Source organism: Rhinolophus ferrumequinum, chromosome X, assembly GCF_004115265.2.
Source record: "Rhinolophus ferrumequinum isolate MPI-CBG mRhiFer1 chromosome X, mRhiFer1_v1.p, whole genome shotgun sequence".
Taxonomy (NCBI): Eukaryota; Metazoa; Chordata; class Mammalia; order Chiroptera; family Rhinolophidae; genus Rhinolophus; species Rhinolophus ferrumequinum.
The window spans coordinates 42,046,235-42,070,798 of record NC_046284.1 but is presented as its reverse complement, the minus strand read 5'-3'; the positions used below and the strand labels follow the sequence as shown (position 1 = coordinate 42,070,798).

Sequence of the window (24,564 nt, the reverse complement as noted above, 5' to 3'; positions counted from 1 at the left end):
CAAGGTGAAGTTTAATAGGGGTCAATATAGAGCTATGCTCTCAAGCCAAGTGCCCAAGTACAGGATGAGGGAAGCAGGAGAAAGGCTAAGAGTTTTCACTGACAGCAAGTTCAAAGTGGATCAGCAGAGTGACAGAGCTGGCCAGATACTTCAGACATATGGCCCTGGGGGGCAGAAGCAGAAGTAGGTCTTCTGGAATTAAAGTTAGGATTGCTACTGGACTTCATCCATTTTTACTCACTTAATGGTTCAGTTGGCATGTTGAACACCTTTATGTCTCAGTTTCCTCTATGATAGGTACAAGTCTTACTAAGGCGGGGGTCCCAGTCTGGTGGGTGAGAGAGACAAATGACTAAAATACAACAGGTTATCTATTGTAATGTATATGTGCTTAGAATGCCATGGGAACCACAAAAAGATCCTGTTACTGAGAGCAGGGTCAGAATAAGTAAGAAAAGGCTTAAAAGAGCAGGTAATTCTTTGGCAGAGGCTTAAAGGATGGGAAGAAATTTCCAGGCTGGCCAGATGCAGATTGGCATTTCAGGAAGAGGGATTGGCATGTGATGTGCAAAGGTCTTGTAGGGCTGAGATGCTTTCCTGTAGTTGAGGATGAGCAAGATATTGACTATGGAGGAGAGGAGTGAGAGTGTGGAGAGGTGGGGTCCAGATAACCAAACCCTATGTGCTATAGTAAAGAGGTGGATTTTATACTGGAGAAGATTCAGATACTTGGTGAGCATAGAGCCAGGCGAGTGACAGGATAACAATGGTATTTAGAATGAAACTTCCCCATGGCAGGTGGGTAATTGTTTGGGGGTAGATAAGACTGAAGGCTCAGAGACCAGTTAAGCGTGCAGAAGGTCTTAGGGGAGATGATTTACGCCTGAACCAAGACACCAAGACGGTGTGTGTGTGTGTGTGTGTGTGTGTGTGTGTGTGTGCACACGCGCGTGCGCACACAAAGGGTGGATTCAAGAGATATTTAGGAAGTAGAACGGACAGGGCTGAAAGGCTGTGTGAGAGACTGGATGTGGTGAGACTCTTGCATGAAAGTCCCAGATGACTTCTAGGATTCTGGCTGGTGTGACTTAATAAGATAAGGAATTAAAGGGAAATAGGTTTGGGGTGGGGACATGGAGATGAGGAATTTGGCTGTGCACATTTTTTGTTTGAGAGGCCTGTGGCACAGCCGGGTATATTCAGGAGGCATTTGGAGACAAGAGCCAAGACCTCAGAAGGAGATGCTGGACTGGCGAGTTAGCTTCTTGCAAGTTCCACCATTTTTCTCTCACAAATCCTGTGCCTTCAGAATGGTGATACCCTCCCAGTTGCTTCTCTCCACAGTAATTGAAGGCCAGGTACTCCCAGTATGGAACACTGAACCATCAATAGTAGGTAGTGTCATGTGGTTGTTAGCAAGGACAATAAAGTGTGTTTGAATTGTGTGCCCAGGAAAAAAATATTTTTCGTCTTTTAAGCTGAAGAATAGCAATGGCATCTCTGGAGAATTAGAAGGAAAAGATGACAATAAACAGATGCTATACTTTGTGGCAGGTATACAAACAAGCTCACTTCCTCCTTCTCTAAAAGCTGAGTCTTTCTGATGCTCTGAGTACTGTGTGTTTTAATGTTTCATAAATGCTTGAGTTGAGTAAAAGAAAGCATAAATCAGAGTCAGACCTCTATGGAGGGAAAAAAAATCAGCACCTAGAGGAAAGCTGAGCTAACATTACTGCTGATTTGGCCCCAGCACGATGATACTTCTTCATACATGATGTCCCACTATATAATTTCATGTGTGACAGGTACCCATTCTTGTCAATTTTCCCTGCTGGGCAAGTGATGGTAGCAAAATGTCAGTTGGCAACAGGGATGTTAATAGTCATTACAGACTTGCAAGGATGCATTTCATAAACTTCATCAGTTCACACGAAAGGGTAATTGGCAGGGACCTGACCTCCTGAAAGGCACCTAGCATTCACGTGTTCAATTCTGTTGAAGACTTTGATGGGAACAAATGCAGCCTCCTGGTGCTTAAGCCACTACAAAATTGTTCTTTATATTGAAAACCGGTTGATGTGAATTCTGTCTCTAGAGTTGTGCAGGAAGGGAAGCAGTTCTTAGTCTAGAGGCACTAGCAAGGTGACCAGTTGTCATTACACACTCAGGGTTGCCTTAACCGAAAGAGCACTATTTTTTGTCAACCCATTTTGTCCTCTTTTTCTTTTCACGTGAGTCTTGTTTCCCCATCCAAAATTTTGCCCTGAGTTCTGGGAAGAGAGGCAGGGGTGTGGCCTGGTGGAGGGAGGTGGGTGCTGCAAAATGGGCAAAGGAGTAAGCCAACATTTTCCAAACTCTGTTCACTGGAACCTCATCCTGGCCAATACATTTGAGAAAACCTCTCCCTAATCGTACATTCACAATGGAAAGTCTCTGAGAAGTCGTCCAGTGAAGAAGCTTTTTAAATTTTTCCTAGTATTTTCAAAACTCATTCAATCATAGGTCCCATTTTCATGTCTGTTATCATTTCCCTGAACTGTGGTTATTTGAAACTAATTTTCGGAAATGCTGCTAGAGGCAAATAATGGGGGTAGGCTAGGTAGCATTGTTTTTTTCCCCTCTCTATTTGTACAACTTGGGGTCAAGCAGAAACACTGCTGTTGTGTTGTGTTTTTTTTCCCCCGACCTTTGTTAATGAACATATTTCTAAAATGTCTGAGTCCACCAATGTCTAAGTGCCTTAGTTTATAGAGTAAAAGGGAGAAAATGTACTTTAGTTTAATAATTAAGAATGTCTCAAAACATTGGGGTCATTGCTGTGATACCAGTGGTGAGTGGAACTCTCCAAAAGTGGAGAGGAGATGGACAAGCTATAGTACAATGAGACCAGGGCAACCCCAGGACCACTCCTGGAACCTAACAAATTTCCTGCCATGTGCTTATTTTCTTTCTCTTGCCTATTTCTCTGATAGTGTTCGTCCAAAAATAAAAGCCACTCTTTAGGCTTGAACATGCTGAAGAAGCAGATGTTGACTTTACAAAGAAAGGTTCAGGAGTTCCATGTGTCTGAATGCAGTGGACTCATGGATAGACAGTCATGATCTGTCTCCTATGTCCCAAGTCAGAATGGGAAACATTTCCTATCAGTGTGCTTGGTAACCTTTGGCCCACCGAAAACTTTAAATTAATCCCAGATGGTAAACTGACTTAATCTTGCCTTCAGACTGTCCCCTCTCTCTAGCTTACTCCTGTGCAAGGGGTGCAGTTGTCACTGGGAGGTGCTCACAGGCTTTTGCTGTAAACCCCAGTCTACGCTACACATAGGACTATGGCACAGAGCATTTGTCCCTGTCAGCACTCCAGCTTATATTCCACACTGGGTGGGCTCAGGCAATCGTTTTTGTAAAATTTTTTTAGTTTATTTTTTTAAGATTGTTATTAAAAATGTAGCAAACATACAAATATTATATTGGTTTCAGGTGTATGCCATAGTTATTCAAAATTTATATACCTAAAGAAGTGATCACCATGATAACCCAGGAACCATCTGACACCATACCACACTATCACAATATCATTGACTATATTTTCTATGCTGTACATTATATCACGTGTACAGCATACTGATTAGAAATTTATATAATTAAGAAATGATCCCCTTGACTAGTCTAGTACCAACCTGACACTATACATATTTATTACCATATCATTGACTATATTCCCTATGCTTTACATCCCCATGACTATTTTGTAACTACCAATTTGTACTTAAGCCCTTCACCCTGCCCCTCAAACCCCTCCCATCTATCACCCCGACAAATCTAGTACCCATCTGACACCAAACATACTTATTACAATATTATTGACTGTATTCCTTATGCTGTAACCTACATCCCTATGACTACTGTGTAACAACCAATTTGTAGTTCTTAACACCTTCCTCTTTTCACCTATCCCCACAACACCCTTCCCACCCAGTAACCATCAAAATTGTTTTCGGTATCTATGAATTCGTTTCTGTTTTGTTTGATTGTTTAGTTTGTTCTTTAGATTCCATACGTGAGCGAAATCACATTGCATCTGTCGTTCTCTGTCTGATGTACTCCACTCAGCATAATACCCTCTAGGTCCATTCATGCCACCACAGATGGCAATAACCCTTTCCCTTCCATGGCCGAGCAATATTCCATTGTATATATGTACCACCTCTGTTTTATCCATTCAACTGTCAATGGACGCCCAGGCTGCCTCCACATCTTAGCCATTGTAAACAATGCTGCAGTGAACATATGGATGCACACATCCCCTCTAAGTAGCATTCTGGATTTCTTTGGTAAATACCCAGAAGTGGGATTACTGGGTCCTTCTTTATCTTGTTATAGCCTTTGTTTTATAGTTTATTTTGTCTGGTGTAAGTATTGCTACCCCATATTTTTTGGTTTGTTTGTTTCCATTTTCATTAAATATATTTTTCCATCTTTTTACTTTGTCTGTATGTGTCTTTGAATCTTATGTGAGTCTCTTGTATGCAGCATATGTAAGGGTTTTGTTTTCTTATCCATTCAGCCACCCTATTTCTTTTCATTGGGGCATTTAATTCATTTACATTGAAAGTAATTGTTATAATCTCAAGATCCATCCATATTGTAACAAATGGTCTTATTTCACCTATGTTCCTATATCATCTTTTCTTACCGCCGAATAGTATTCTATTGTGTATATATACCACAACTTCCTTATCCATTCATCTATCGAAGGACATTTTGGTTGTTTCCATGTCTTGGAGATTGTAAACAAAGCTGCAATGAACATTGGAGCACACGTGTCTTTATGTATAAATGCTTTCAGACTTTTTGGGTAGATACCCAGGAGAGGGATTGCTGGGTCATATGGTAATTCTATTCGTAATTTTTTGAGGAACTTCCACACTGCCTTCAATATCGGCTGCACCACTCTGCATTCCCACCAACGGTGTATGAGGGTTCCTTTTTCTCCACAGCCTCTCCAACACTTGTTAATATTTGTCTTGTTGATGATAGCCATTCTGACTGAAGTGAGGTGATATCTCATTGTGGTTTTTATTTGCATTTCTCTGATGATTAGTGATGTTGAGCATTTTTTCATATGTCTATTTGCCATTTGTATGTCCTCTTTGGAGAAATGTTTCTTCAGGTCCTCTGCCCATTTTTCAATTGGGTTGTTTGTTCTTTTGTTGTTGAGTTTCATGAGTTCCTTGTATATTTTGGATATTAGCCCCTTATCAGAGGCACTGTTGGCAAAAATCTTCTCCCATTCAGTTGGTTGCCTCTTTATTTTGTCGATGGTTTCCTTTGCTGTGCAGAAGCTTTTAAGTTTCATATAGTCCCATTCGTTTATTTTAGCTTTTACTTCCATGGCCTTTGGAGTCAAATTCATAAAATGCTCTTTGAACCCAAGGTCCATAAGTTTAGTACCTATGTTTTCTTCTATGCAGTTTACTGTGTCAGGTCTTATGCTTAAGTCTTTGATCCATTTTGAATTAATTTTGATACATGGTGACAGATAGCAGTCCAGTTTCATTCTTTTGCACGTGGCTATCCAATTCTCCCAGCACTATTTATTGAAGAGGCTGTCTTTCCTCCATTGTATGTTTTTAGCTTCTTTGTCAAAAATAATCTGTCCATATTTATGTGGTTTTATTTCTGGGTTCTCAACTCTATTACATTGGACTATGTCTCAGTTTATCTGCCAATACCATGCTCTTTTGATTATTGTATCCCTGTAGTACGAGCTAAAATCAGGGAGTGAGATGCCTCCAGTACTGTTCTTTTTTCTTAAGATTTTTTTGGCTAATCGGGGTCTTTTGTGGTTCCAAACAAATCTGATGATTTTTTGTTCTATTTCTTTAAAAAAGGCCATTGGAATTTCGATGGGGATTGCATTAAATCTGTATATTTCTTTGGGTAATACGGCCATTTTAACTATGTTGATTCTTCCAATCCATGAGCACGGAATGTCTTTCCATTTCTTTGTGTCTTCTTCAATTTCTTTTAAAAATCTCTTATAGTTTTCAGCATATAGGTCCTTCACATCCTTGGTTAAGTTTATTCCTAGGTACTTTATTCTTTTTGCTGCAATTGCAAAAGGAATTGTTTTTTGTATTTCATTTTCTGAGATTTCATTGTTAGTATATAGGAATGCAATGGACTTTTGTACGTTGATTTTGTAGCCAACAACTTTACTGTATTCATTGATTGTTTCTAATAGCTTTTTCGTGGAGTCTTTAGGGTTTTCTATATATAGCATCATGTCATCTGCAAAGAGTGATAATTTAACTTCTTCATTCCCAATTTAGATGCCTTTTATTTCTTTGTCTTGCCTGATTGCTCTGGCGAGGACTTCCAACACTACGTTGAAAAGCATAGGTGATAGGGGAAAGCCCTGTCGTGTTCCTGAATGTAGAGCAAAGGGCTTCAGCTTTTCACTATTAATTATGAGATTAGCTGAGGGTTTGTCATAGATGGCCTTTATTATGTTAAGGTATTTTCATTCTATACCTATTTTATTAAGCGTTTTAATCATAAATGTATGTTGCATCTTGTCAAATGCTTTTCTGTATTAATTGATATAATCATATGAATTTTGTCCTTTATTTTGTTTATGTGATGTATCACATTGATGGATTTGAGGATGTTGAACCATCCTTGCGCCCCGGGGATGAACCCCACTTGGTCGTGATTAATAATCTTTTTAATGCATTGTTGTATTCGATTTGCTAGAATTTTGTTTAGGATTTTTGCATCTGTATTCATCAGAGATATTGGTCTGTAGTTTTCTTTTTTTGTGTTGTCCTACCAGGTTTTGGTATCAGGGTAATGTTGGCCTCATAAAATGAGTTAGGGAGTACTGTCTCTTCTTCAATTTTTTGGGAGAGTTTGAGCAGGATTGGTATTAGATCCTCTTTGAAGGTTTGGTAGAATTCACTAGTGAAGCCATCTCGTCACAGACTTTTCCTTTTGGAAAGGTTTTGGATGACTGATTCAATTTCATTACTGGTGATCGGTCCGTTTAGATTTTCCACTTCTTCATGGTTCAGCCTTGGAAGGCTATATGTTTCTAAGAACTTGTCCATTTCTTCTAGGTTATTGAATTTGGTGGTATATAGTCTTTCAAAGTATTCTTGGATGATCCTTTGTATTTCTGTGGTGTCCGTGATAACTTCCTCTTTTTCATTTCTGATTTTGTTAATTAGTGTCTTCTCTCTTTTTATCTTAGTGAGTCTAGCCAAGGATTTGTTGATTTTGTTAATCTTTTCAAAGAACCAGATCTTTGTCATTAATTTTTTCTATTCTCTTTTTGTTCTATATTTCATTTAGTTCTCCTCTGATTTTTGTTATTTCCTTTTTTCTGCTGACTTTGGGTTTCACTTGTGCTTCTTTTTCTAGTTCTTTAAGGTGTAACATGAGGTTATTTATTTGGGATTTTTCTTGTTTCTTGAGATAGGCCTGTAATGATATAAATGTCCCTCTTAAAACTGCTTTCACTGCATCCCAAAACTTTTGGTAGGATGTATTTTCATTCTCAATTTTTCTATGTTTCTTTTGATCTCTCCTCTAATTTCTTCTTTGACCCAGTCGTTCTTTAAAAGTATGTTGTTTAATCTCCATGTATTTGTGTTTTTTCCTGCTTTCTTTTTGCAGTTAATATCCGATTTCAAAGCCTTGTGATCAAAGAATATGCTTGGTATGATTTCAATCTTCTTAAATTTGCTGAGGCTGATTTTATGTCCCAATAGATGGTCTGTCCTTGAGACTGTTCCATGTACACTAGAAAAGAATGTATACTCTGATGTTTTAGGATGAAGTGCTCTATATATGTCAATTATGTCCATTTCATCTAATGTGTCATTTAGGGCTGCTATTTTGTTATTTATTTTCTGTTTGGATGATCTATCCATAGCTGTCAGTGATGTATTTCGGTCCCTAGTATAATTGTGTTTTGGTCAATTTCTCCCTTTAGTTCTGTTAGTAGTTGCTTGGTATCTTTTGGGGCTCCCTGATTGGGGTCATAAATATTGATGACTGTTATGTCTTCTTGCTGTATAGTCCCCTTTACCATTATGAAATGTCCTTCTTTGTCTCTTGTATTCTTTTTCACCCTAAAGTCTGTTTCATCTGGTATCATTATGGCTACACCTGATTTTCTCCGGATACCATTTGTTTGGAGTGTCAATTTCCACCCATTCACTTTGAGTCTATGCTTGTCCTTATAGCTGAGATGTGTCTCTTGGAGACAGCATATGGTTGGGTTTTGTTTTTAGATCCAATCTGGTACTCTGTGCCTTTTTATTGGAGAGTTCAGTCCATTTACATTTAGGGTGATTATTGATATGTGAGGATTTCCTAAGATTCTATCTTTTGTTTTCTGGTAAGGCTGTGTCTCCATTGTTTCTTTGCCTTTTTGTTGTTGTCTATTATTTCTGTGTGGTGGTATTCATGATGTTTCCCTCTGTTTCTTCTTTTATTACAGTATATATTTCAGTTCTCGATTTTTTTGAGTGGTTACCCTTAAGTTTATATAAAGGGAAGTTTGATATTTAGAGTATTCCATATTCTTCAGCATGCTTGCTTTCTCCATTCCCATAATCTGGTTCAGGCATTTACTCTCCCCCTTTTTATGTTTTGGTTGCCACAAATTGTCCCTGTTGATGGTGGTCGAATAGCCTCCTTTAGTATTTCTTGTAGTGCAGCTCATGTATTAGAAAATTCCCTCAGCTTCTGTATGTCTGGAAAGATCTTTATTCCTCCTTCATATCTAAAGGATATCTTTGCTGGATATATTATTCTTGGCTCATAATTTCTCTCTTTCAATAGTTTGAATATTTGGTACCACTCCCTCCTGGCTTGTAGAGTTTCTGCTGAAAAATCTGATGATAATCTAAAGGGCTTTCCTTTGTAGGTTACTGTCTTCTTTTCCCTGGCTTCCTTGAGGATGCTTTCTTTGTCGTTGATTTTAGACAGCTTCAATACAATGTGTCTTGGAGAAGGCCTGTTGGGATTGATGTAATTAGGTGTTCTATTTGCTTCTTGGATTCGAGGGTCCAGTTCTGTCCACAAGTTTGGGAAGTTCTCATCAACAATTTGTTTGAATATATTCTCTGTTCCCTTCTCCCTTTCTTCTTCTGGTATGCCCATTATTCTTATATTGCTCTTTCTGATGGAGTCAGAAAATTCTTGTAAAGTTCTTTCATTTCTTTTAAGTCTCAAGTCTCTTTCTTCTTCTATCTTTGTAATTTCCAGTTTTCTATCTTCGATGTCACTGATTCTTTCCTCCATCTGGTCAACTGTACTACCTAAGCTGGTTATTTCATTCTTAATTTCTTCTACTGAGTTCTTAATCTCCAGAAATTCTATTTTTTAAAATTTCAATCTCTTTTGTAAAATGCTCATGTTGTGCTCTGATTGCGTTTCTGAGTTCATTAAACTGCCTTTCTGTGTTTTCTTGCATCTCGTTGAGTTTTTTCAGAACAGCAATCTTGAATTCTCTGTCATTTAAGTCACATATTTCCATATCTTTAAGTTCCTTTTCTGGAGACTTTTCACTTTCTTTCTGAGCTGTCTTGTTGCCTTGTTTATTCATGGCAATTACTGATTTATTATTTCTCTTCCTAGACATCTACAAGAGTGAGTTGTGCAACAGGTTGATAGGAAGAGGTCTTTCTTTTGTTTTCCAGTATTTGTTGGTAGAATGTTTTATTTTCCGACTGCAGCCTTTTATTTCTCTCACATGGTAGTTCTATGTTTTCTCTGCACTATTCCAGCTTCTCACACAATGGGGGGATTCACTGGGAGATGGGCTTCTCCTCTGTTAATAGTTTGCCTGGGTCACAGGGCACAGTGTCCGTGTGGACATGCGGAGAACTTTTGAAGTTCCAAAGCTCTTCCTGCACCAGATTAAGAGCCTGTATGTTTCAGCAGTTCTGTTTACTCCTGCAGGGATCCTCCCAGATAGGTGGGGCCAGAGGCGGGGTGAGTTGTGAGAGGTTGCCCAGAGCAATGGCGGCGACCACCACCACAGCCAGTCCTGCTTCCACAGCTCCCTCCCTTTTGCCAGAACTAGTTCGGCTGCAAATCTGTGTCTGCGGTCCGCAGTTCTCAGAACAGCAAATATTGGGTTCTTTTGATCTGACACTGCTACTGTTCCGCTTCTAGCACCAGGCAGGTGGGGGCAGGGTGAGCTCTGGGAGGGTAGGGAGGGGGCGGCTATTCTCAGTGCCTAAGGCTTCCATTCTCTGCTCGGCAGTGAAGTCTTAAATGACCGTTTTCAGCCTTCTTCCCTCAGTCTTTTCTCCGAGGTCTCTGCTGTGAGCGTTGGGTTCAGCTATGTTATATGCTGCCCCCTCAGCCCTGTGGGACATAAGCGAAGCCCTAGCAATGCGAGTTCTTCCCTCTCCCGCAGCTGCGGTAGTTCCCAGATGCAGTGAACTTGGAGCACTGAGCTAGGTGTTTGTCCTGCTCCCGTGAGGCTCTGTTTCCGCACTTCTCCCTTCCCTCCTCCCCCGCTCGCGGGATTCGCCCACCTTTAGGTGAATTCAGTAGTGGGCCTCTTTGTCTTGCCTGTCTGCTGTACAGGGAGTCCTTTGTGGAGTTATTGTTCTTCGATTAGTTGTAAATTCCAGGGAAGCTTTACAGAGGCTCACCTCACGCCACCATTTTGATGACGTCAAGTCCTCCATTATTTATATATTTGATCTTTTTTTCACTTTAAAAAAGTCCCTTTAAGATTCCTTGTAATATTGGTTTGCTGATGAGGAATTCCATTAGCTTTTTCTTATCACTGAAGCTCCTTTTCTGTCCTTCGATTTTAAATGATAGCCTTGCTGGGTAGAGTAATCTTGGTTGTAGGTCCTTGGTTTTCATCACTTTGAATATTTCATGCCAATCCCTTCTGGCCTGCAAAGTTTCTGTTGAGAAATCAGGTGACAATCTTATGGGAGCTCCCTTATAAGTAACTAGTTTCCATTCTCTTGCTGCTTTTAGGATTCTCTTTGTCTTTACCTTATGATATTTTAATTATATTGTGTCTTGATGTGGGCCTGTTTGGGTTCGTCTTATCTGGGACTCTCTGTGCTTCCTGGGCTTGTATGTCTATTTCCCTTGTTAGGTTAGAAAAGTTTTTGGTCATTATTTCTTCAAATATGGTCTCAATCCCTTGCTTTCTCTCTTCTCCTTCTGGTACCCCTATGATGCGAACTTCGTTATGACTGGTATTGTCCCAGAGGTCTCTTAAACTATCCTCATTTTAAAATTATTTTTTGCTGTTTCAATTGGGTGTTTTCTGCTACTTTGTCTTCCAAAACTCTGATTCGATGCTCTGTTTGATGTAGTATGCTGGTGATTCCTTCTAGAGCATTCTTTATTTCAGTTATTGTATTCTTCACTTGTGACTTTTTTTAATGGTTTCTGTGTACTTTTTTATGCTTGCTCTCTCTTTGTTGAAGTTTTCACTAAGTTCCTTGAGCATCCTTATAACCATTGTTTTGAATTCTGTATCTGGTAGGTTGCCTGCCTCCATTTTGTTCAATTTTTTTCCGGAGTTTTCTTCTGTTCTATTATGTGGGATGTATTTCTTTGTTTCCTAATTTTGATTGCCTCTCTGAATTTGTTTCTATGTATTAGGTAGATATGCTATGTCTCCCAGTCTTGGCCAGGTGGCCTTATGTAGTAGGTGCCCTGTGGGTCTCAGTGGCACAGTCCACCTGCACCAGGTGCTCCAGGAGTGTTACTTGTGTGTGTTATGTATACCCTCCAATTAGAGTTGAGACTTGATTGTTATTGTCACGTTAGTGGGTGTGGGATTGGCCTTCACGCTGATTGACTGTGGGGTTTGGCCATATACACAGTGTATGGGATGCTGTGCGGGGGTCTTACTGGACTGAGTGGGATTTGCCCCAGCAGGCTCTGGTGCCTGTTGAGACCACCTTTTTTGTGTGCCACTTGTGGAACAAATTGGGTGGTAGTCTGTGTGGTCTGAAGCTAACCTCTAAGTATATTGGCTCTGGGGCCTCTAGGGAGGGGCTGTGTTGCAGGCTTTGATTGTCTACTGCCTGTGACCGGCCAGGGATAACCTGACAGGAGCTATAAAGTGATCCGCAGTTGTTCATTGCCTGTGCTAAACCTGGAGGCACATGGGAAAGGCCACCTCCGAACTGAGGACGCTTGCCACCAGTAATAGGCTTGGGGTAGCTCCACAAAAAGCCAGGATACCCTGAGGCCTGCTGCCACCTGCTCTGCTCGCTCCCTTAAGGTTAAGCCACTGATAAAGCCTCTTGTGGTAAGTAAGTTGTGTGAGGCAGGGTCTTAAGAAGTCACTAGTGTGGGAAAAGTTGTTTTTACCAGGTTAATGTAGATTCTGGTTTGGTGCCAGTGCTGAGCCTGGAGCTACTCAGCAAAAGTCACAGAGCATACTGAGGCCAGTTGCTGCCTGCCTGGGACCCATGGACCCCGATAATTTTCCAAGAAAGAGTGCAATGGGGGTGGGGCTGGCTGCTTGCCAAGAAAGTGCCTCTGGCTTGGGGGTTGGGTAGGGCAGGGTTCCAGGGAAACAGCAGACCAATTCAGATTCGGATTTGGCCATGGGCATTGAGGGAGGGCTCAACACAGGAAAGATGGCGTCCACCTGCTAGCTGCAATGAAGCAAGGCCCCACACAGGGAAAATGGCGACTATCCCTCCAGTCCTCGCTCTGAAGCCACACACTTCAGTCTGCTTCTCACTATGCCTCCGACATACTCCGAGTCACTGTCCCTCTGCCGGAGCCCAGGATGAGTGTCTGTGAGTGAGCCAGGCTGTATGCAGTCCTTTAAGAGGATGTTTGGGTTTCCTGTAGCCGTCCGTCCCACCCAGATGTTCAGAATCCCTGCTGTTTCTCATAGCTAGATGTGTGGCCTCCTCTTCCCAGCACCAGTACTCTGGGTTGGGGAGCCTAGTGTGGGGCTGGGGTCCCTTACTCCTCTTGAGGGAACCTCCACGGCCAAGATACCCCTCCCAATTCTCAGCTGCCACATGCAGCTGTGGGGCCAGCCCATTCCATGTGTCTGCCCTCCTACCAGTCTCAACATGGCTTCTTCTTTATATCCTTAGTTATAAAACTTCTGTTCAGCTAGACTTCAGATGGGTCTCTGGGTTGATTGTTTATAATTTAGTTGTAATTTTAATGTGTTCATGGGAGGAGGCAAGCACAGCATTTATCTAGTCCGCCACCTTGGATTTTTACCTCAGGCAATCTTACTGGTTCCCATTTAGCATGTCCAATTAACATTGCATGAAGGGTGGAGTTACATGCCTTTTGTTTTACAATCCTTGGTAGGGGGAACATTCTCCAGTCAGATACAATGTTCATCCCCGTAATACAATCAATTGAAAGAGATGCAACCACTTCACTTAAAGCCTGTCCAAACATACCAATTCTTCTACAAATGTTTACCTTAATTCCATCAAGTCTTACGTTCTTAACTGTAGCTTCTACTAGGATTTCATCAACAGGTTTTGGTTTTACAATCCTGGGTAGGAGAAGTATTCCACCACCAGACATAATATCCATTCCCATAAAACATTCAGGCAAAGGAGACACAACTTCTTTACATAAAGCCTGCTCAAACACTCCAATTTTCATAATCCTATCAATCCTTATAATTTTATATTCTCTCAATCTAATTATAGCCTGAATCAAGGTTTCACCAATGGGTTTTGGTACCACAGTATGTGGGACTCCTGTATTAATGAGTCCTGGAAATTTCTCTTTTCCACCCCTGACCATTTTAGACACCCTGTGCAAAAGGCTTGGGGTCCTGTGCGAGAGGTGGAGCCAAGGGACTCTGGCCCTTTTGTCAATATATCTTGATTAATCTGCCTAACCACTGCCCCAAGTGATTGCTGGTCATGTTTCTTGTTGTACTTTTTGCCCTCTGGCTTTCAAAATTTCTTCAAACTGGGGTAGGGTGGGCTTTTTTGAGGCCCTTTAATGTTGGCGGACCAGCACAGGGTCCCTTTGTCCCATCCAACATTTGGTCATACTGTATTAAAACTTTTAACCCCATCCATGCCCATTTTATTCATATTATTTCTTAATAGCTATCTAAAGATTTCCATCCTGCTGGGATGAGTCCTGTGACTCTCCCCTTTCTGTTTCCTCTTTGTTTTGCTCCGATCAATATTTTCTTTATTCACCTTATTTCTTAATAATCGTTCAACATTTTCCACTCTTTTGGCTTCTTGTTATTCTTTTGTTAATTAACCTATTTTTTTTTATTAGCATGTGTGAGACTCAGGCCTGCAAGCTGAGACAGAAAATTCAGTTAGACCTCCCCAACTGCCCTTGGATTTGGCAGCAGTAAGGTGAAAGAGGCCCCCTTCACTGGAGCATTTACCATGACTTGAGTAATAGGCATATTCAGCAATAAATATCCCAGTCATCATAAAGCCAGTCTCATATGGCTTGCATATGAAGCATACCAGCTGCTTCATCTTGGGTACTCCACTTGGCATTCATAAGGGGAGATGGACAGTCCCCTTTCTCAGGGTAAGTAGATGTTAGTGGCTTTTATCCAGTCCACCCGGCTGGCTGTTCCCTCAGGAATGGCCTCCTGTGTGTCTGGATCACATAGAGCCATCCATGATTGTTCCATAGTGAGCTATGTGTCCTGCATCAACCTAAACATGCTCTTCCATTCTGCAGCATTCAAAACCAAAGACATAGCTCCCCAATTAGTCACTCTCGTAGTCCATTTCAGTATAAGTTCCTCAGGAAGCTGATGATATTGAACTACAAAATGAAACAACTCCTTCACTCTATACTCCCCAGTTTCAATAGTTCCTTGGTGATACCCTCCGCCTACATTGACAACATTCTTGCTGACCAGAGGTCTTAGAGGTATTTCCTATTGTCACTGCATAATTTTTCCCTTGGTGGGACAACTTTGAAGCTGGTGGCCCAAGCTCAGACTGATCCAAATCTGAGCTTGGTTTAGTATTAAGGCCGAACCCAGCACTTTCTTTTAGTTTCATTTTAGCTATTACAGATAACAATAACCAAGGGATTGTATGTTTAGCATGCTTCTTATTATTTTACATTTCCTTATAAGTCCAATGAACCAACTCAGAGTCAGGTTTACTACCATTTGTAAATTCCATTGGTAACTTTTACCTTTAGTGACTTATCACAGCACAACTGCAGTTTCGTACCATGGGTGACTAGGTCACCATTCAGGGATCAAAGGTTCATAATCCCTTGCCTTTTTATCCTATATCTTCCCAAACCACTACGTGTTTCTGTGAGCCAGGGCTATTCTAGCAAATTCCATTTCTTTGACACCAACTTTGGAACACTGAACTCAATTCCAACATGTAGGTATGGGGAGGTTTCCCCGGACACCACCAATTTTCCGACACCAGATGGGTGTCTTACATTTCAACTCAATGCTGACACAGCTGGGTGATAGTGTCAGATTCCATGAGTTAGGGGCTCAGTTCCACAAGATTGCCCCATTACCCTCTTCCCCTCCTCCCCTGACAGACTTCAGATCCCAATTGCAAGTCCAGGTTGTGACTGACAGACAAAGTTCCAAGGACCCCCAACTTGGGTTTGATTGATTTTCTAGAGTGGTTCACAGAACTCAGAGAAACATTTTACTTATTAGACCACCAATTTATTATGAAAGAATATAACCTAGGAACAGCTAGATGGCCAGGTATGAAGAAAAGGCTCAGGGCTTCCATGCCGCCTTTAAGTACATTAGACTCTCCTCAAATCTCCACCAACCCAGAGGCTCTCAGAAACTCATCCTTTTGGGTTTTTATGAAGGCTTCATCACATAGGCATGATATATTAAATTCATTGGCCATTGGTGATTGAGCACAATCTCTAGCCTCTCTCCCCCAGGAGGATGGGACTGAAAGTTCCAGCCCTCTAATCACTTGGTTGGCTCCACTGGCTACCAGCTCCCTTCCTTGGGTACTTTCTAAAGGTCACCTCAGTAACACAGCAAAAGACACATTTATCGCTCTCATCACTTAGGAAATCCCAAGGCTTTTAGAAGCTCTGTGCCAGAAATGGGGGATAGAGACCAAATACATACGTCTTATTATAAATCACAATATCACATGGTGAAGTAAGATATTTTTGCATCCTTCTTTTTTCTTTGTTCTTGATTCAGGATAATGAAGTTAGCTTTGGTAGTCAGAGGAATAGCCTTTGCTATTTCATTTCCTTGGTGAGTGATGCTTTTTTGAGTGAGGAATTATTTACCCCCTCTCCATTAATGCCTTTAAAAATATGGGATGACACCAAAATAGTTTGGAACTAACTCTTTGGGTGAGTTACTGTCACCCAGTTATGCGTTTGTCTCTTTTCTCCCAAACCTAACTTCACCTCCTCTCCTAGTCCCCTGTAAAGTGGGAAGGACCTTCCTCCACCTCAGACCTTTTGGGTTTTCCATGAATGAGCTTTGTGGATACTGTCAAGAGGCAGTGATGAAGCTGTGGACCAAAAATAGGGCAAAGAAGGAGAAGGCAGAAAAAAGGCACAAGAGTGGGGGGAGGGGTCTTACGTGGAGAAAGCATTGTTCTGTTTCTCACATCGGATTCCCTTGCAGTTGTTCGGCTCATCAATTGCTCTGGTCTCATAATAAAAGTAAAGCTGGTTCAATCCATTGGCAAAAGCCAGCAGGACCAGGCAGTAGATAAAGAGGAATTTGAGGATATCAAGCAGCATACGCCCCAGAGAGATCTGCAGAGGCCCTAAATGGGAGTTGGCTGTGAACAGGGATATGAGCCGCAACGAACTTAAAATGTTGGATATCGCAAAGAGTGCTTCTGCAATCAGAGTCGGGTGCCACATTTCCCATTCTTCCCTTGGACGAGAACCATTATACTGAAAGAAACAAGTGTATAAGATGAGAGGTACAGTGAGCATTTGTTAAACTTTCCCTCTTTTCTTCTGCACCTAAATAAAGCCTCCAAAGTAAGCATCAAGCATTCATTTGTACAATAGACCCCATGCATGGCACTATTTTATTTCCCCATCCAACCAATACATGATGCTAATAACTCTTCTTCCGACTCCCATCCAAATATATACCCAGCATACAGACATAGAAAAATGAATATCGCAGCTACCACCTGCAGTTTAACCACAGACATTTTCTAAATGTGAGTTTGCCAGACTGTTGGGAAATATCACTGGAACTGAGCCACTCATATGCCCAAGGTAGTGGGAACAAACTGCTCTGCTTCCTAATGAGATTTCAAATCAGATTTACCTTCTCAGTCTCCCATTTTATTCTGAGCACCACAGACAAATTGTTACTGAAGGAATAGGTTCAGCCTCCTTAGTGTACAGTGCTCATCCTGACTTCCTTATCGACTACAGTTTGGGGCTGATTGAACATCCTTAGAGGGTCGTTGCTCAGTTTCCTGCTGAATTTTTAGCAGTGTGTATTGTATTCCATACTATTACAAATGGCATGTTAATCTTCCACGTAGTGAATTTAGTATTGCCCACACAGTGGTGTATGGTTATTTTTTATTGTTCCTTTGATAGCCCTACAAAGTTCAAATGTTCCTCTAGCACAAATGAAGAACCTGGGGATTAAAGGAGGGGAAGACCCAGCATTTCTGGGATTTTTCAGCCCTGTCCTGGACTTCCAGCTCCTGGAACATTGGGTGTCGCCATGTAGAATGATGGCTTTATTGTGAGACCTAAGGTCCAATTGGACTTTGTCATTTGAAACTGCCTCTATCTCTCAACTTCACCATAGAATGGGGACAATATCTATTCCTACCCACTACACACGTTTGTGATTATGTATCCATATGTGAAAGTTTCTTTACTTCATAAGGGGGGATGTTATGGAAATACAAGAAATTCCTTATTACCTTCCCAAGACAGAAGTAGATTTTGCCTGGAATTCAATCTGAAGCATATTGCCTTGAGCTCTCACCTAAATATCACAATTTCTCAGGGCTAAATGTAAACAACTTTTCTGAGAAAAAAAGTTGTGCTGGGAGCCAAATTATATTGTTAGCATTTCTAAAATGTGCTTCAGTTCCAACAATTGAGGAAACTGGTATTAAAATCATTTGCGTGTATGCAATATTCTTTACTGTCAAAGATGAATTTGGAGAATCCTTGCCACACTTCTGCTTCTGTTTCAGATAGACTTTATGTGGTCAATCAGTTTTATACATTCTTAGCCAAATCTGGTATCTCTACATTTTTCCTTCCAAGAAGCATTGCTGTGAGAGGGTGGGCGTTATTATGCCTGTTTTGAAAGTGGAGGAACTGAAATATAGAGAGGCAGAGTGACTGGCTTAAGATCACACAGCAAGTTGATGGCAGAGCCAGGACTAAAACTCAGGTCTCTAAATACTCAGTCCAGCACTATTTCTATTAAGTGTTACTTATATTATAATTGATATCACAGCACATATGTTAAATAGGCCTTTAAAGGTTTGAGGTATATGTGAAAGATGGAGATTCTTTGCTGATAACAAAACAGACCTATATTTTAAAACTAGAAATTATCAACTGGAACATGTAGAGCTCATAATTTATGGCTTTCTCTCTCCACAGCCACAACTATAACCACAGGGAACTCTGCTGCCCATGGGATGAAAAGTCTGGATTTGCAGAACACTCAGAAGTGTGAAAGATGATTCTTATGGCAAATTTATGCTTTGTATATACTTTGCAGAAAGATATTGTAGAATATGAGAGTTGGGAATAACTTTGGAGCTCATTTCGCATGGAGGTCAGCAAATATTTTCTGTCAAGGGCCACATAGTACATAGTTTTTGGTTCTGTGGGCCATATGGGCCCTATAGCCACTACTCAACTCTTTTCTTATAGAACTAATAGACAATATGTAAACACATGGTTGTGGTAGAAAGCCAAATTTTCCCTGCAAACCATAGTTTGCTGATCTCTGATCTAACACAAGTGGTTTTCCAACTGTGTTCCTTGAAGCCTGAGGGTTCATTGGAGGCATCTGCTGGCCACTGTGGGAGCCAAAGAGGAGGCCTAGAAGACCCATTCCTTATCCAAATTCAATCTTTTAATCTCTTTAATATATTGAAGTTCTGTGTAAGTTTTAACTTCAAGATGTGGTCCCATGGAAAAAATTAAAAAGTTGAAAGTCACTGACTTAGCCCAATCATATTTTCAGAGGCATAATCTAAGGCTAAGGGAGGTAGAAGGATGACCTATGTAATCCAGTTTGTGATCATCAGAGAAGGGATTAAACTCAGGTTTCCTGACTCTTGAGTTAGTGCTATTGGGAGGCAAGTGATTTTTCTTATATTCTTTGAGATGTAATACACCTTGAAAAGTGGCCTCCATGACTTTCAAAGGGGTGTGAATTGCACTCTGTCAACTCAAAAGTAAGGAAGAGGGACAGTCTAATGTGGGGACTCAATCATAACAAGAGTGGGTGTGTGTTTGCGTGCAGCCAAATACTTGCTGAAGAAAGAACTACAACTCAATAGGCATCAAAGTTCAGATTTAGTCTGTATATAAGGAAGTAAGATGGTGGTGGGATAAATCTAGGTGGTTCTATCCTAGGTGACAAAAGGACAATTATTCTCCATTTGTAGAGTTATCTGGGGCACTGAGGGCCAACTTTAGGTGTATTTGTTCCCTTTGATTACTTTGATGTGTGCCTTTTGGTTTCTGTTGTAGACCAACAGAATCTGTATATAGATATAGATATCTACATATCTATATAGCTAGTTTTTTTGCTCTCATGAAGGATCCTCTTTAAGGCCAGCCCATGGTGCTTCTGTACTTTCTCAGTACAACAGTGATCTGAAATGTTTCAAGGGGTTTGGTGACCAGTTCTTGTGGCTTTACCTCATAGAGGTTGGCTCATCCTACTTGGAGAAGTTCATCTCAGGCTGGTGTGCTCTGTGGATGAATGGACCAGACTGTCCATTTATAATTTCTCATTGGAAATCCAAAGTCTGCATGTGACATGTCTTGCTGTGTAAATCTTCCCTTTTGGAGAAGGACTCCAACTTCTTGGCAAATGTCTCCTTTGAGTTAAGTGTTTGTCAGTTGAAGGACATTTACTCAGCTCAGTACAGTCTGTGGTGGGGAAGTGTCTAGCTCCTTGGAAGCCTTACCAGTGAAGTTGGACAAGTTATGTAATTAGCTAATGTTGGGCATCTATAGACACATTTTCACACCCCCAAGAGTTATCCTTTTCTTGATCACTTATTCTAAACTTTCCTATTTAAGCAAAACCCACCAATTTCTAGATTGATAATTTATTGTCTTTCCAGTATATAAATATACTTCTAAAGGAAGAAATGTGTTTATTTTTAGGCAAACAGTGTTACTTAGTCAGCAGATTGCCAGAATGACATGGATTTCATGCAGGCACATTAACCAGAGGTTCAAACATTTTCCCCACGAGCTTTCTCTTGTAAGGAAGTTGTAAGTTTGTGTTAAATGATCACCACAAGTATAAGGCATACTCTTAGGCTTCTTTAAAAAGGTTTTATGACCACATTTGATATTCATGATCCGTATGACTAACTCCTAATGTCTTAAAATTTATGCAATATGCATATTAGGGAGATAAAAATAAACCAAGTTGTTGGAGATTTGGGGGACAGCCATATTCTCATTTTAATTTTTTTTTAATGTGGAATTCAGTGCCAAAAAGCATGGTTGACTAGATAATACTGGAGACTGAATTGTCAGCTTTTCCTCATGCTGGATAAGTTCAACTCAGTGTGGAAGGAGGACGGCCATTCCATTATCTAATGAGCACCAAATCTAAATTTGGAACCTGTGTCTACCCAATGTGAGGGGCTGGACATGAAATGATTTTTCAGGATAACTCATTGTGCAGGAAAAACATCAAGGTGGTGTGATTGTGTGTATGTGTGTGTGTGAGTGTGTGTGTACGTACATTATCTTAGTTGGTAGAGAAGCATGGGCTGGGTGATACTCAAAAAGCTGGATTCCTAACAGGTTGAATGATCATCCTGGTGGTGTAAGTGGTGAGGGAGGCAGACACTATTAAAGATCTCTGTCTCCTGCTGTGAAATTTCTAGTGTTCTGCTATTTGTCATATGAAGAACACTTGAGGGAAGTATGAATATTTAGCTTTGAGAAGAGACAACTCAGCAGGTTAGGGAGAGATGACTTCACATTGGAAGCACTATTATGGAGAAGGAACAGCCTTGTTCTGTTTGACCCCGCAGGGGAGGATTACTAATTAATATGTCACAAGGAGAACAATAATACAAAAATATAAAGTTAGCACTTTTTAGTGGAGTAACAAGGGTTCAGAGGGGCTTTTCGAGTAGTGAATTCAGTGAATTTTCTGTTCCTGTCCTATGCAAGCATTGGTGGGCCATCTTCTTGGGAAAGATATTGTAGGGAAGATTGAAACAATGACTGGGTGGATGGGTGGCTGAAGACCCTTTTACTCTCTGAGTTTAAGAGGCTAAGGATTCATTTGCAAATTGCTCCATTCTCCACTTTCTTTGTTTGGGTGGACACTGCTTACAAACCATTGAAAGAATGTCTGTTTATATTGTACTTCCCTGCATAGATTGGGCTGTCATCAGCACTTTCCCCCTAAACTCTTTAGGTTCCCAGTGCTAAAGCTTAATGTAACCAAAATCATTGCTTAAGAAAAATGGTAGACATTCCAAATTACCTTGACATAGGCCACAATCTTCAAGGAAATAGTTGCCAGGTAGAGTGAGTTCATTGCAAAGTCCATCAAATTCCACCAGTCATGGATGTATTCAGTAATTCCACCATCCCACATTTCCTTAATCTCCCCCCAAATGAAACCTGAAGAATGGAGGCAAAAGGTTAATTTCTTCACAGGGTCAGAATAATCATCATATTCAGTCAGATTCCCCTAAGTAAAGAAAGATAAAATTAATGAATTAATTGGGGTCAGTGGACTGCAGTCACTTTTTCCTATCTCACCTCCCCATCTGGAACTTGCCAAACCTGATAGGTATTACCTGAAGATGCACATGTATTATACTTTTCTGGCTAATACTCACTTTTAGCATTGTTACTATAACTACTGGAATGCTGCTATAATTTTGGGTTCTTGATTCTACCCTCTTCCCATTTTAAAGTAGGAATAATTTCTTCAGTAAATTAATGAGATCAGTATTATCCCATAGTCCTCAGATTCCACTATGTGCTAGAGGGAAAACTTCTCAATGAGTTTTAAGGTGAGGAAGCTGACCATGGACCAAATTACCAGATGTTGGTGCTGAAGCCAGGCAGTGGGACCCAAAATAATCATCTTTTCCCCTTTTTCCTCTCATTGTGTGGAGGTTTCATGGAATTGTGTCCAATAACATAGATGTTTCTTTAGCCTTAGAATATGGAAAGCAGAAGTGCATGTGGATCATCTGGGGATGATGTCAAAATACAGATTCTGATTCCATATTTCCAGGGTGGGACTTGATATTCTGTATATCTAACAAGTGTCCAGATGATGCTGACATTGCTGGATGGAGGACCACAGTTTGAGTAGCAAGGACTTGGAGGATGGCAATGCATTGGAGGGTCCAGTGCAATCTTATTATGCCTGGACACTGCTGATAAGCCTGCTTTTACCATGAATTGTATGTATTTCCCAGGTTCCCCTCCTGATTGCGAAATCTGTATCCAAATAGAATGTCTACCCTGAATAAGTACTGGGATTGTGTGGAATAGTCATGAGAAAGCAGTAGATCCAAGTGTCCCCTTCCCCAGTTATGGGCAAGAGGGCATCGAATAGACTTACCAGCTATACCCTGTCTAGCTCACCTACGCCCACTTGGCTTTCCCTCTAAACCAACTGACAGACACACCTTCCTTGTCCTTGATGATGTTAAGTTGGCAGACACAAACGCTGGGTGCACTGCCAATCTCACTGTGAACCAGTCAATACTGAGTGACTAGGGCTTGAGGAAGAAAGAATCACATTTCTGAGACTCCCAACAGAGGACTACCCCACTGCACAGAAGCAAGGTGCCCTAGTTCAGGGCCAGTACAACTGTCTATTCCAGTAGTTTCTTTAGACAGGACCAGCAGTCAGTCTGGCCATATCTCCTGGTCTCTTTGACTCACCGAGAACCCAAGGCAATATCATCCATTCCACAACAGTTGGGGGAGGTCCCTGTACATGGAGGTCAGTCCTGACGATATGCTGAGAAGCCAGGAGAAGCATGAAGAGAAAGGTCAGATATGATGCTGTATGGCAGATAAACTTGATAAAGGGTTTCTTGATGAACAGACCAAGGTTGCTCCTGGGTGAGATCAGATAAGCTATAGACAGCATGGGAAACAGGAATCCAATGGTCATGCAGGTCAGAAGCTTGACTACCCAGTGTTTCCGCCGCCATCCAGGAAAGCCGTCATACCAGAGAGTGGCGAGCAACTGTTGGCAATTGGGCTGTGCAACAAACTGGGAAAAGAAAAGAACAAGTTAGGCATCTGAGATGACCAGGAGAAAGTCTACATTCATAATACCTTTCCTAGTTTACAGCCAGCTGCATGGCCAGACCCCAAAAGAGGCCTGATTTCTGGGTTCCCATGAATGGGTCTAACCCAGAGACAGCTCTACATGTCAAGCTATGAGACTAGATCTTGCTTAGGCTTATTCGTTTTGTATATTAAACAAAATCATTCTGGTTTGTGCTTTGGCATGCTTCCCTATTCCCTTCCCATCATGCTAGATAAATGATTTCCAAAACTGGGCACTGCACCAGAATTATCCAGGGGACATTTAAAATATCCAGATTCCCAGGTGGCACCACAGGCTGACTAAATGAGCCTCTCTTGGGGGTAGAGCCTGGGTAGCTGTTTTACAAAATTATCCTGGGAATTTACACACCTCTTAGCAGAGAATTGTGGGGATATTTCATTTCAAATTGATTCACATTTACTCATTCTTCTGGCCTACATGAAATCATCAACAAATGTGCACTTTGGGCAATCACAAACTGGCAGGGTATCATCTCATGCCTATGGCTATGGTTTGGAATGGAAATGAGTTCCTTTTTGATTTTGTCTTTTTCCCCCTTGGTTTCTAATCACCTCTTGGTTGGCTAGCAATGAATCAGGTTGCTATTTTGCCATCCATTTAACACCATTTGTAGTCTAGACATACAAAAGAGGAAAAGTTTATATTATAAAATTGTATATTAACTTAGCTGGGATTTTACTAAAAGCAAACTACAAAGTGTCAGTGATTAATGGTTAAGGAATCATCAGCATTGCAAGTCATCCTACAGCTGCTCTTTCCTGGTAAGCAACTTCAATATGGAGCTCAGCTGTCAGCCATGGTTTTAAATACTGCCTATATTTGACTACTCCAGCTTCCCATGGAAAAGGTTAAACAGATATGTATCATATATCTTACTAGCCCAAATTTACTGTTAATATATCTAGGAAGGTCACTAGCTTCCCCACCAACACCATTCTTTTCCTCCTTGAGCCCACGACTGGACTCCATCTCCCAGTCTCCCTTGTAGTGAGGTTTGGCCACGGCTAAATTCTTCAT

The 24,564-nt window shown here is 41.0% G+C and overlaps 1 protein-coding gene across 1 annotated transcript in view; it reads right to left on the bottom strand.

Moving 5' to 3' along the window:
* The window catches only part of TRPC5 (transient receptor potential cation channel subfamily C member 5), a 384,761-nt gene that overhangs the window by 59,004 nt on the left and 301,193 nt on the right, over nt 1-24,564 (bottom strand). Inside the window, exons 4-6 of the mRNA XM_033111511.1 lie at nt 23,130-23,466; nt 21,706-21,845; nt 16,585-16,907 (exon numbers count right to left, since the gene is read on the bottom strand). Of these exons, the coding sequence (XP_032967402.1) occupies nt 16,585-16,907; nt 21,706-21,845; nt 23,130-23,466 (800 nt within the window). The remainder of the gene's footprint in view (nt 1-16,584; nt 16,908-21,705; nt 21,846-23,129; nt 23,467-24,564) is intronic.